At 52.0% G+C, this 12022-nt stretch overlaps 1 protein-coding gene across 6 annotated transcripts; it reads right to left on the bottom strand.

The window, feature by feature from the left end:
- Nucleotides 1-96: 96 nt before the first annotated feature.
- Nucleotides 97-11541, bottom strand: Zbtb32 (zinc finger and BTB domain containing 32). 6 transcript variants are annotated; one of them, XM_042268502.2, is made up of 7 exons: nucleotides 9967-10893; nucleotides 3949-4109; nucleotides 1494-2450; nucleotides 1226-1299; nucleotides 1066-1134; nucleotides 781-945; nucleotides 97-632 (listed from the first exon to the last, which is right to left on the bottom strand). In XM_042268502.2, the coding sequence occupies exons 3-7, from the start codon at nucleotides 2357-2359 to the stop codon at nucleotides 352-354; spliced, it is 1455 nt and encodes a 484-aa protein (XP_042124436.1). In that variant the 5' UTR covers nucleotides 2360-2450; nucleotides 3949-4109; nucleotides 9967-10893; the 3' UTR covers nucleotides 97-351. The 6 variants fall into 6 exon arrangements, with proteins under 6 accessions (XP_042124436.1, XP_042124427.1, XP_076404912.1 ...); XM_042268493.2 differs by lacking the exon at nucleotides 3949-4109 and having other exon boundaries at nucleotides 9967-11541; XM_076548797.1 differs by lacking the exons at nucleotides 3949-4109; nucleotides 9967-10893 and adding an exon at nucleotides 11222-11541.
- Between the last annotated feature and the right edge of the window lie 481 nt (nucleotides 11542-12022).

Raw genomic sequence — 12022 nt, 5'->3', positions numbered from 1 at the left:
GGGCCGCTACAGGACAAGGGGCAAGGGTTGGACACCCCCCGCCACTGCCCACCCTCCCCCAACCCGCACAGACGAAAAGTCTGGACTCAGCCTGACTACAGAACACAGGAAACTCTTTATTATAGTGATGAAATTGATAGTCCACAGTTACTCTTCACTCCGGCCAACTTTAAATGTCTTTGACTCGGACTCGCCGCCAGCTGCCGAGACTTCTGCAACCCTCACTCATCCGGAGAGGGTTCGTGGTTCCTGTCCCGCAGCGCTTCTGTCAAATTAGCCTGGCAGCCCTAGAGACAGGCCGAGCCCGCCCGCCCGCCGTTCATTCTTGGGTTGGACGCTCGCAACACTCGGTCAGGTGGCAGAGGAGGAGGAGGTAGGATTCCCAGGAGAGATCGAGGCCCGAGTCGGCCTCGAGGAAGAGTAGAGGAAGGTGGAGCGTATGGTCCATCCAGGAGGCAGCTGGCTGGGCGAGTGGCCGCGCATGTGCGCCTGCATGGAAGCCAGGCTGGGGCAGCCAGCCCTGCACAGAGGGCAGCGATAGGGAGCAGCCCCATGTGTCCTCAGGTGCTTGGTCATGGCCGAGAAATCCCGGGAGCGCTGAGGACAGAGGCTACAGGAGAAGGGCTTCTCTCCTACAGGCGGAGGGGAGAGCCAGAGAAGGAAGAAATGGGCAAAAGTTGGCCAAGCTAGGGGTGCGTCGAGCCACGGGGCAAGGAGGAGCTGGCAGACCAGCGATGGGAACACAAATAGACAAATTCACACTGGGCAGGATGCCCATACCTGTGTGGACTCGGTAATGCGTCTCCATCTGATGCTTGAGTGAAAACCTCTTTCCACAGACAGAGCAAGAATAGGGCCGAGAGCGAGCAGGAGGGGGTAAAGGTGGGTGTTGGTGAGATGGGCAGCTCAGTGTGTGATCTTGACCCACACAGGTTGCCAGTGTGCCTGTGTGGACAGAGAAGTCAAAATGGCATGACCAGAATCCCTGAGGCTGAATCAATACATCCAGGCAAGAAATGGAGAGCTTTGGTGGGGCAGAGGCAGCAGTTCTCCTACCCTGCTTACCTGTGCGCCCTGGCCCAGACTCTTCTATCTCCCAAGGGCTGAGTTGTTCAGGGCCCTGGGGAAAGGATCCTGCAAGTAGAGTGAATTGGAGGCCCTGCTAAGGCTGGACTCCTGGAGCCCAGGCACTGTGCAGAGGCCCTGGACGGAATAAGGGGCTTACCTGGAGTGGGGCTGGAGGAGGCCAGCTGATTCTGACTCCAGAGACCTTTGGAGTGGCTCAAGGTCAGTGGGATCCTGGATGGAGAAGAATTACAGCCTTGGCGAAGCCTGAGAACCTAACCAACTCTGGCCTCTCTCCTGACCAGAATAGTTCGCTGTCTCCTTAACTCAGGAAATGTACAGAGATGTGGTACCCTTCCACCCTTTCCTGCTGCCTCTCCTGAGCTCCTCCCTCCCGCCTGGAGACCTTCCACTAAGCCCTCACTCACCTCTGGTCTTGAGGCCAGACCTGCCAGGCTGCAGTGATGGAGGTGCTAAGGGAGAAGGGAGTGCCAGAGCTGGGCGGCCACAGGAAAATGCTCCACAGGCTAGGTTGGCCCTCTCTACACCAAGGGGCCTCAGCCCACCAGGGCCTGGGAATGAGGCTGGTTAGGAGGGAACCTGGTGGGGAAAGGGGACCAGGGCACCCACGGAGACACTCCTCAGAGCGCTCAGGGCTCTCTATACCTCGTATGGCCTCTCCTTGCTTCCTTTCTGCTCCCCTGTGGCCCACAGGGGCTGGGCTGAGGGCCTCCTCTGATCTCATCTTCCTAGTTATCCCTGCCCTCTCAGGGCTCTCTCTGGCTGCTTTGCGCTTATTTAGCATCTCCTGTTCTCTCCCACTACTTCTAAAATCTTTCTCTGGCTTCTGTTTCTCTCCAGGACCCCCAAGTCCTCTCTCAGACTTCCTCCTGAGTTCCTCTGCCTCCTGGTGCCTCTTCAGTCCTGGTTCCAGCTCATCTTCACTCTTGTCCTTTTGAGCTCTCTTGCATGCCTCTTCCAGGGCCTGCACCCCCAAGGCTCTAGCTGCCTCTTCCAGGTTCCCCAGCTCCCCAGGCTGTAGCTCTACACTCTCTCCATACACAAAGGTTAGAAGCTGAGCAAAGGTAGAAGGGCTGATGCCTTCGACCAGAGCCCACCGGCCCCTGCAGCCCAGCCGTGGACTTGCGCCTGCTAGCACCAAGCTGTGAGCAGGGAACTCCAGGCCTCCTACAGTGATCAGGGTATCACAGAGTGCTGGCCGAAGCCTAGCAGCTAACTGCACCAACCTATCAGAGCCATAGGGGCTGATCAGTCTCATGGGGGTCTGGGGCATGGCTCCTGGCTAATCTACCCGTTTTCAGAAGAAAAGTCACAATGGGGGATCCATGGCAGAAAGGGGAGGAAGATACCGCAAATTCTCAGGCCTGTGGAGGGGAAGGGAGAAAGAGTGAGTCTCTGGTCTCAGATTGGAGCTGTGTGTCCTGAATGAGTCAAACTAAGTCAAAGGCAAGGTGTGGGGATATGGCAGTAGAAGAATCCATGCTGGGTCAGGTTTGGGGCCTAAGGAGCAAGAGCCAGGCAGTTAGCAGAGGTATCAAGTAGTGGGTTTAGCCAACTCAGGCTGCAAGATTTTTGCTTCCCCAGGCTCTTTTGCAGGGAAAACCCTCTGAGCAGCCTGGGCTTTTCCTCACTTCGCACAAAACCTGGCATTAATGGAGTAAGATGAAAGAGCTCATAAAGCTTGTGGGTCCCCCCATCCCCACCCCACTGTGAGCCCAGAAAGCCAGAGCAGGCAGCAAGACAAGTCACAGAGCAGGAGAGCAGGCTCTAGGGCGTCACTCTCCAAGGCTGACATGTCCAGAAGACATCCTCAGAGAAGGAGTTAGGAAGCCCAGAGATTCCTGTCCAGTGATGGAGAGCCACAGCACAAGTTTAGAGGCGGCTGTGATGCCCGTGGAACGGAGAGAAAGGAAAGGGAACCCTGAGGAGGGGAAGCTGTCTCCTCTCAGAATGAGCCTAACGCATGGTTTGATTCTGTTTTTATAAGCCAAAAGTGAAGACCAGCAAGTGCCCAACAAGTCAAGAGTTTAATCACCCACAAAACCATCACACGGGCCTCCCAGAATACTGGAGACGGAGATGGAGAAATAGCCCAAGTGTCTTGGCACCCAGCAGGCCTAGCCGTCCATTGCAGCCGCTCCATGAGTGAGGGGCCCTTGTAGGAGGGAGGGCTACTACTCGGACACCTTGGGGTGAGTGGTGCAAGGTGGCAGGGACGGACAGAAAGGTTGGAATGGAGGAAAGGCTTAGCTGCGGGGAGACAGTCACTCACCTCTGTAGCTGCCTCCTAGCACCGCATGCTCTCTACTGCTCTTGGGGCTCCCCTCCAGCTAGCTCCACCCCTGTCCTCAGTCATCCCAAGTATCAATCTGCCACAGTCCCCCAAAGGGGTGTGGCTTTATACCTTCTGTCTCTGCCTGAGACCTACAAGAGACTACCATCTCCTTCTGACAACCCGGACAGTTCCTCACTCTACCTCTACCTTATTAGACGTGAATCCGTGGGGCCAGGAACTTTGGACTAGTCTGAGTCTCAGCCTCATCTCTGCCATTTACTAGTTGGATCACCTTGGGCAAGTCATCTCTCTGAGCCTCAGTCACCTCATGCATCAAATATCAGTGATCTTTCCGAGGTGTGTGCGCAGGGGGAGATGAAGTGGCATTCATGAGGAAGTGGTCTGTGAGTTAGCACAACACTCGGCTGCTATTAGTTCTGTCTCCGAGGTGAGAGTCGCATGGAGGAGCTGGGGACCATTTCTGATACCTCATAGTATAAGGACAGAAACAGAATTTGAAGCACAGGGGAACCGAAGGCGGGACCTCGTCCCTCCCTCCCTGGCTTAGTACATTAAGCCCCTCTTACTCTGTGAGGCTGACCCTTGTTCCCTGGACCACAGCAAGGACTGGGTGTGTGTGACTCAGATCCTCCCAGCAGACTCTGAGGGGGGGCAACCCCAGGAAGCCTGTGGTGGTCTTCGAAGAGAAAAATCTCCTTTTCCTGGGCTGATGACAAATGACATTTCTCTGAAATCAAAACCAGGGGGCTTCTTTCACTTTCTGCTCAAGGGGTCAAGGTCCCTGGAGATTTCCGTCTCTTTTCACACTTTTAGACTCTCTCTCTCTCTCTCTCTCTCTCTCTCTCTCTCTCTCTCTCTCTCTCTCTCTCCCTCCCTCCCTCCCTCCCTCCCTCCCTCCCTCCCTCCCTTCCTCTCTCTCTCTCTCCTCTTCCTGTGTAGCTCAAGGTGTCCTTAAAATCTCTGTCCTGCCTCAGCCAGTGTCACCATACCCAGCTCTGGTACTTTCAGATGAAGAAGGGATAAAGCCTTCGAGACTCAAGTTTTTTTTTTTTTTCTGTTGTTTTTTTCCATTCCATCAATCTGATCCTTCAGCAGGTCATTTCATTCACTTAACAGATATTTTGGGATATTCATGGATTGTGTCTGGTGTGTCCTATAGGTGCAATAAATAACTAGGAGAGAAACTAGCCAGATGTTGATAGACCGCTGTGGTGACAAGAATCAGTCTGAGTCCCCATAGGTTTCTCCCTAGATTCCAGCCCCCTCCTAGACCCAATCAGGTAAGATTAGCTTTTCTTCTCCCTTTGGCTCCAGGATCCAAGGTATTCAGACCTGCCTTCTGCTACTCTCTCCCTCCAGACCCAGGATGCCTTCCTTCCCTCTGGTCCTAGCTAGGATGCAGGCAGGTGTCAAACCTTCCTAGATCAGTCTGGGTGTGTCGGTGGGTGAGGCTGGTGAAGGGGCAGCAGGGTGGAGATAGGGGAAGATGAGTCAGAGCGAAAAGGAAAATGCAAATGACAACGTTGTTCATCTGCTCCTCTGAATGTTAAATATTTTCCATTTCTGAGCCTTCTAATTCCTAACATCGCACACTTGGGAACACACTAGACACTCCTATGTCACAGACACAAAGTGCACTCCTGATAGGTGTGCAAACACAAACTTTCATCCAACACCAAACACATGGGCTCTAAAAACAAGAAGTGAGGCAAAGCCACAGTGGTAGAGGGGAAGGTGCTGGGGTCTGGCAAAAGCCTCATCACCAGAGGAGGCAGCCCCTCCCCTCCCCTCCCCTCCCCTCCCCTGCCAGTGACTCAGCTGCCCCACTTGTGTGCTTTACCCACTGATGACCAAGAAGTGGGGGCTGCTCAAAGTATCTCTGTAAGCAAAGATAGTTGATGGGGGTGACAGTGAGCTTTCGGGGTACTCAAAGGGAGAAATGAGCAAGGGGACTCCCACTGAGTAAACAGAAGCCCCCTAAGAATAGGAAACCCCATCTTGCCTCCCACTTGGTGTCACCCATGGTAAGGCTATCCCCCTTAGAGGTATTGACAGGGTCTTTGAACCTGAGCCCGTATGCTGGTGACACTTGAGGCCCTCCCTAGCTTCTTCCTACAGCCATGGAAGGGCAGTCCAAGACGCTGGGCATTAAGCAATGACAACAGAAACCCTGCAGCGAGCAGAGACTTGGACTGCCAAGAGTAGGGACATGCTGTTAGATCCCAGGCCCTCTGGGTGCCTTTCTCGCTATCCCAGACAGTTAGCCACCTCCTCGGCTGCTCTCCAGCTCTCTAGATACAGTTAAGAAGCGGTGCTGTTCTGTGGCTTTGCAGACTCTCCCTCTCATTACAATACAAGGTTATCTAGTACCTGGCTCCATGTAGATCCCACTAGACTAAATCACATGGTATGAAACTTCCTGCTACTTCATAGAAACCTATACAAGTCAGAAAAATCCTTGGGGATCAGATGGTTTTTCTTCAAGACCCCTATTATGCTGAGACTCTCTCCTAATGAAGTACCTCTCTAGGATATTTTTTTGTTTGTTTGAGACAGGGTTTCTCTGTGTAGTTTTGGTGCCTGTCCTGGATCTCGCTCTGTAGACCAGAGCTCGAACTCACAGAGATCCACCTGCCTCTGCCTCCCAAGTGCTAGGATTAAAGGCATGCACTACCACCGCCCAGCTCTGAGGGGTCATTTCAAAGTTTGATCTTTTCTCAAGCTAACCAACCTGCTGCATCTGGCTTCTGATTTATAACCTGATTCAGTTTTCTTGGAACAAGTTTTCCTCTGATGAAAGTGACACTTGCTGGTTGGTGGTAATCCTAGCACTCAGGAGGCTGAGGTAGGAGGATCATGAGTTTGAAGTCACCCTGAGCAACATGAGACACTAGGAATGAAACAACAAACACTGTCCCCATTTTCTGCTTCCCAGGCTCATGCAAAGAGCATCATCTGCCACCATCACCCTGGGACAGAGTCAAGGAAGGACAGGTTGCCGGGCGGTGTCCCACAGCTTTAATCCCAGCACTCGGGAGACAGAGGCAACAAGATCTCTGTGAGTTCGAGGCCAGCCTGGTCTACAGAGCAAGATCCAAGACAGCCACCAAAAACTACACAGAGAAACCCTGTCTCAAAAAATGAAAGGAAGGAAGGAGAGAGGGAGGGAGGGAGGGAGGGAGGGAGGGAGGGAGGGAGGGAGGGAGGAAGGAAGGAAGGAAGGAAGGAAGGAAGGAAGGAAGGAAGGAAGGAAGGACAGGTCAAGAGTGTGGTGATATTTTATTTGTGCTTTAATAAAGCTTGCCTGGAGTTCAGGGGGGAAAGGCCAGCCATTTTAAGTAAACAAAGTCAGGCAGCACACACCCTTAATCCCGATCACTAAGCAGGCAGGGTCTCTGTGTGTTCAAGGCCATAATAGGGAACAGAGCCAAACATGGTGACACACGCCTTTAATCCCAGTACCAACCATAGAGACCTGGAGGTCTGTACAGACAGGCAGTGACAAGGGAGTGAGGTAGCTGGGCTAAGAGCCAATGAGAGGGCAGAACAGCAAGGCAATAAAGGCATAGGTAAGACAGGAAGTAGCTCACATTTGGAAGCTGCAGAGCTGGTGAAGTAAGATTGGCTGGTGGCTTTTCCTATTTCCCTGATCTAAGGCTTTCACCCCTATATTTGGCTCCGTGTTTTTTATTTAATAAGACCATTTAGAAGTTCATCTACACAGGAGAACACAGCCTGTGTCCAGGCAGAGGCTAAAGAGAATAGATAGGACATATGATTGGAAGAGAATTATTTGGGAAAGAGACGCATGATTGCCTCACTGTTTTGTTGTTAGTTGTTTTGTTTTGAGATAAGGTCTATCGCCCAGGCTGGCCTGGAACTCACTCTATACCCGAAGCTGACCTCATGGAAATCTTTGCCTTTCCTTTGCCTCCCAAGTGCTGGGATTTCTAGGAAGGAGCCATCAAACCAGATTCCTCTGTTCTCTGTAACACCCATATTACTGAATCAAACTTGAGGGCTGACATTTTTATTCCTACTGATAGGATTGGTCAATGACAATACAGGGAACATGTGTGAGGTGCTCAGTGCACACAGCCTGGATCTAAAAACCAAAGATTCTATATACATCACTGTATTGTAATGCAAAACGCAGCTTAATGTAACAATGTCATCAGAGCAATACAAGTACTGATTCTATTTAACTATTACAATTAGACCATCACAGTATGCCAGCGTGGTTGTTCATATGGAAAATGTTCTCTTTTCATCCTCCCCCACCCTTTTTTGTTTGGAGACAGGAGCTCACTGTGTAGCCCAGGCTGGTCTCCTGTCAGTCCTCCCACCTCAGCCTCCCAAGTGCTGTGATTACAGGTATCACACCTCCTTTTTGTCTCATGGGTTTTGAATACTGAGTCCACTCCCCAAGCCAAGCCAAACAGATTCAATTTAGAAAAATCCTGTTAAAGCAAAAGTCTTCCCAGAAGCACATTTCCCCCCCCCCAAGCAAGGTTCCCAAACTCTCCACAGTATTTACATGTATTAAGACCAATTATCCAAATCTGAGAACTTCTGAGCTGTTCACTATTCAAGTACACCCCGCTCATACCAGAGCAGAGACACACCTGGGAATTTGTTCCCTGCTTCCCTTAAACCAGCACATGGGAATAAAGGAAAAAATAAATAAAAGGAAAAAAGCACTTGCACTCGGCGTAACCCAAGAACAGAATATAGTCAACACTGGGGGGGCAGGGCGGGGGGGGGGGGGGGGGGGGGCTGAACCTGGGTCATGAGACCCGGTGATAGCGCACTTTGTGTGGATTAGGTGACAACGATCTGGGCTAGCCATCGGAAACCACAGGCACCTCCACATCTTCGCTAACCTCTCCCCAAATCCTCAACCTCCTTATGGGGGCTGCTTCAAGATGAGGACCAAATATCAATACTCACTTAAACCCAAGCAGAGGGCCTCACTCTAGCCTTCTTGGGCTTTGTCCCCTGTGGGCTGAAGAGTCCCAGGGCATCAAGGAAGTGCCCACTTGGGTACTGAGAGAACCCCACACATAAACCCACCCACACATCCCTAGACTATAATCTGGGAATCCAGAGCCCCAAGTTTACTGGACCAAATGATGCTAAGCCCACATGGACCTCAACTGTCCGTTCCTGAGAGTGGACTATCTGTGAACAGATGCATACTTGAGGGCCCATGTTGACTGGAGATGGATGTGCAGGTTAGTATACGAGACTAACGCGCTGGTCAGTGGCGGCATACACCCTGGCCAGCACTTGGGAGGCAGAGGTAGGAGGAATTTTAGTTTGAGGCCACCCTGGTTTACAAAGCGAGTTCCAGGACAGCCAGGGCTACACAGAGAAAACCTGTCTCAAAAAAACAAATAATAATAAGTTTAAAATTAAATTAAAAAATGAGATCAACAGCAAGCATGGGAAACAATGGGTGTGGTCTTGCCCAGAATCTATACATAGTACAGTGGTTCTTAGCCTCTCAGGATCTCACCATCCAGACATAGGAGCAGCCCTTTACATTGAACATTTAGACACTAATACCATTCTACACATGAACGGATAACAAAATAAATCCCACAGATTGCTCTGAAGCCCGTGCCTATGCAGGTTAATATTTTAACCCCACTGAATACACTCAAGTGCATACATTTCCTTATGATTTTCCAGAGCAAACGGACCATGGAAGTCCAGTCTTCCATGTCTACATCCTGGGTGTACCCTGAACTACTCTGAGAACTTTAACACCACTGAACAGCGACGTGAAATTAGGTGTCAACACACTGCCCCACAAGGGTAAAACAAAACCTCAGTGAACCAGGAGTGGGAACGCATGCTTATAATTCCATCACTCCAGAAGCTGAGGCACGAAAAGATCATAAGATTGGAGTCAGACTAAGCACATAGCAAGCCCCTGTCACAAAAAAATAAAATAATAAAATAAAATAAAAGATCACCAGTAAAGATGATTCCCTACAGCATAGAGGATCTCACATAGCTAGCTCCCCGTCACACACCAGCACAACTGCTCCTGAAGCCACAGATCCCATCAGGGAAATATTAATTCCTATTGGGCAACAGGTTTGGCTGGGATTTAAAGGCTTCCTCCCCAGAACCTCCAGAGAACCACCGGCCAAACGCCCTGGTCATATTGTCCAACCTGGACCCAATGCTGAAAACCCTTGAGCAGCGCTTCAACCTAATGTCGGGAAAACAACCATGTTCGCAGCCTGGGGAAATGGCCCCGACGGTTTCCCCGTGGGCTTTCATGAACACTGACCCCAGTCCGAGCTGGGTCCAAAGCCCCCAGAGCACTTCCCTCCACGCGCACACCAGTGAACCGCAAGCTCCCGGTCTGCCCACCTCGGCAGAGGCTGGCCTCGGGGACACGGACAACAGTCCGCGGGCACGCCGCCTCGCCTTCTGCCCAACCTGGGCCCACGCCCTAAAGCCACTGCGCATCCTCGACGACACCTCAAGGACACCCCACCCCAGCCCTAGCAATCTCTGGGCTGGGCCCAATATCAAAGAAAGCCAGGAAGAAAAGCCACGGCACTCACCAGTTCGGTCTCCTCCCACATCAACCTCTCCCACTTGGAGGGCAGCACAGGCCGGAGTGGCCGTTAGGAAGCGGGGCTCGACGCCAGGCCAAGCTCGAGGCCACCGGCGCGCGCACAGCCTCCGCGGCTTGGTCCTGAGGCAGGCGCTGATTGGCTGGAGCTCTGGCCCTGCTCTTTCCTTATTGGTGCCTGTTGGGTGCCGACCAGCCAGTCAAGCGCCTGGTTTTCCCCTGCAGCTGATTGGCCGCGGAGCTCGGGCCTTGAGTCTGATTGGTCGGGGTGGGGGTGTGAGCGGCGAGGCGTGAAGCTGAGATGACATGTGTCACCAAGCAGCGACAGTGTGGATGGGCTAGATTTTGTCCTTTTCTGCCCTCCCTGTCACTGTTAATGGCCGTGGAGGCTCCTTCCACACAAACTCAAGGACACCCCATCCTTCTTGTTTATGCCCTCTGTTTGAGCACCTCCAATCTGAAAACCCAGCCTTTCTCTCAACCCCGACAATGTGGAAATTTACAATGCACAGGGAAGATGTTACCTAACGCAATGAGAATGCGTCTTGGTAAGTGCAAAGTCCAAATAAATAGAGCCAGGCATGAAAGAGAGGAGAAAGATTTATCTTCTGCAGCAAATGAGGAGAACACAGGAATAATTTCTAAGGGGGTGTTCTTCATCAAAGAAGGGGTGAGGAATTTATTAGGAAGACTACACATACCCATTTTGGGGATACACCGTGGAAAGGTACGCTCCTACATATACCTAGTTTATACCATAAAATTTTACCTGAAAATAAAAAGAAAGGATTAAAAATAAAACAAAAAACTTATTTTCACTCCGGAGACAGATCTCTATAAGCTTGATGCCGGCGTGGTCTACATAGTACGCGCTAGGCCATCCAGAGCTACATAGTAAAACTCTGTCCCCGTCCCCACTCACAATCTCTCTCTCTCTCTCTCTCTCTCTCTCTCTCTCTCTCTCTCTCTCTCTCTCTCTCTCTCTCTCTCTCTCTCTGTGTGTGTGTGTGTGTGTGTGTGTGTGTGTGTGTGTGTGTGTGTGTGTGTGTGTGTGTGACCCACATGTGTGCAGGTGCCCTCAGAAAACAGAGGTGTCGGATCCACTGGAGTTACAGGCAGTTATGAACTCCGGAACGTGGGTGCTGGAACCAAACTGGGTCCTCTGGAAGCGCAATGTGCTCTGCCAACCACCGAGCTACCGCTCCAGCAATGCAAGGCTGTTCTGAAGGTGCGACAGCACTCACCAGCATTAGGCCCTTGAAGGGATCTGCTTTGCCTTGTCACTAACAAAGTGAGGGGAAGTAGGGCGTTGGAGAGCCCCCTTTCTTGCCTCTTTTCCTAAACCGCCATGGACTGGATGACGAGCCGTGTCCTGGCAGGGAAGCTGCCGGCTGTGGGTGTGGGTAGCAGCGCCTTGACCCACCATGATTGGCCTGTTTCCACAAACACTTCCATACTACTCTGCTGAATACAGCACTTGTAATTCTCCCTGGCTCGACGGCCTGCTGAGCCAGCAGCCATGAGTACACTGCAGCGCCCAATCCCTGGATCTCGGCCAGGAAGGCACCTTGCACAAACCAGTTCTGGGCCCAGCCTGCGGTGGCACCGCTCGTTGGCTGGTCCCGGCACCCAACCAATGAAACACGAGGGCGCTCTCAAAGGGGCAGGCCTTGATCTGCCGCTGCCGCTCCTGATTGGCTCCGAGGCTGCTCTCGCTGTTGATTGATCAGGGGGCCGGAGGCGTGGAGCCTGCAGCCTTTCCCGGCCGGGCGCACCTCCTTTCGTGGGACCTACGGAGGAAGAGCAGAAAGGAGGAGACGTGGGGATGGGTGGGATGAGTATCCTAAAAAGAGCAGCACGAGGAAGAGCCTGTATCATTCAGTACCCACAGCTGTTAGCTGCGAGGTCGGAAGGAAGCACTGTGGCGTTAGCAGCGGTTGATGAGCCCTCTCCACAGATCGCGTTGTGCACCTCTATAGAGTTAACCTCTGAAGGTCAGAGGGGTGATCATTGTCTCAAGTTACACAAGTTCAGTCCCTGTTCTG

This window comes from Peromyscus maniculatus, chromosome 1, assembly GCF_049852395.1.
Source record: "Peromyscus maniculatus bairdii isolate BWxNUB_F1_BW_parent chromosome 1, HU_Pman_BW_mat_3.1, whole genome shotgun sequence".
In the NCBI taxonomy this organism is placed as follows: Eukaryota; Metazoa; Chordata; class Mammalia; order Rodentia; family Cricetidae; genus Peromyscus; species Peromyscus maniculatus.
This window is presented reverse-complemented; position numbering and strand designations above follow the sequence as displayed.

What these genes read in the sequence shown, in the direction of transcription:
- Zbtb32 (XM_042268493.2), bottom strand. Translation starts at nt 2,359, where the DNA reads ATGCCCCAGACCCCCATGAGACTGATCAGCCCCTATGGCTCTGATAGG. An exon ending in CTCCTCCAGCCCCACTCCAG is followed by an intron (nt 1,135 to 1,225) that starts GTAAGCCCCTTA and finishes CTCTACTTGCAG; the next exon opens with GATCCTTTCCCCAGGGCCCT. An exon ending in GCATTACCGAGTCCACACAG is followed by an intron (nt 633 to 780) that starts GTATGGGCATCC and finishes CTCCGCCTGTAG; the next exon opens with GAGAGAAGCCCTTCTCCTGT.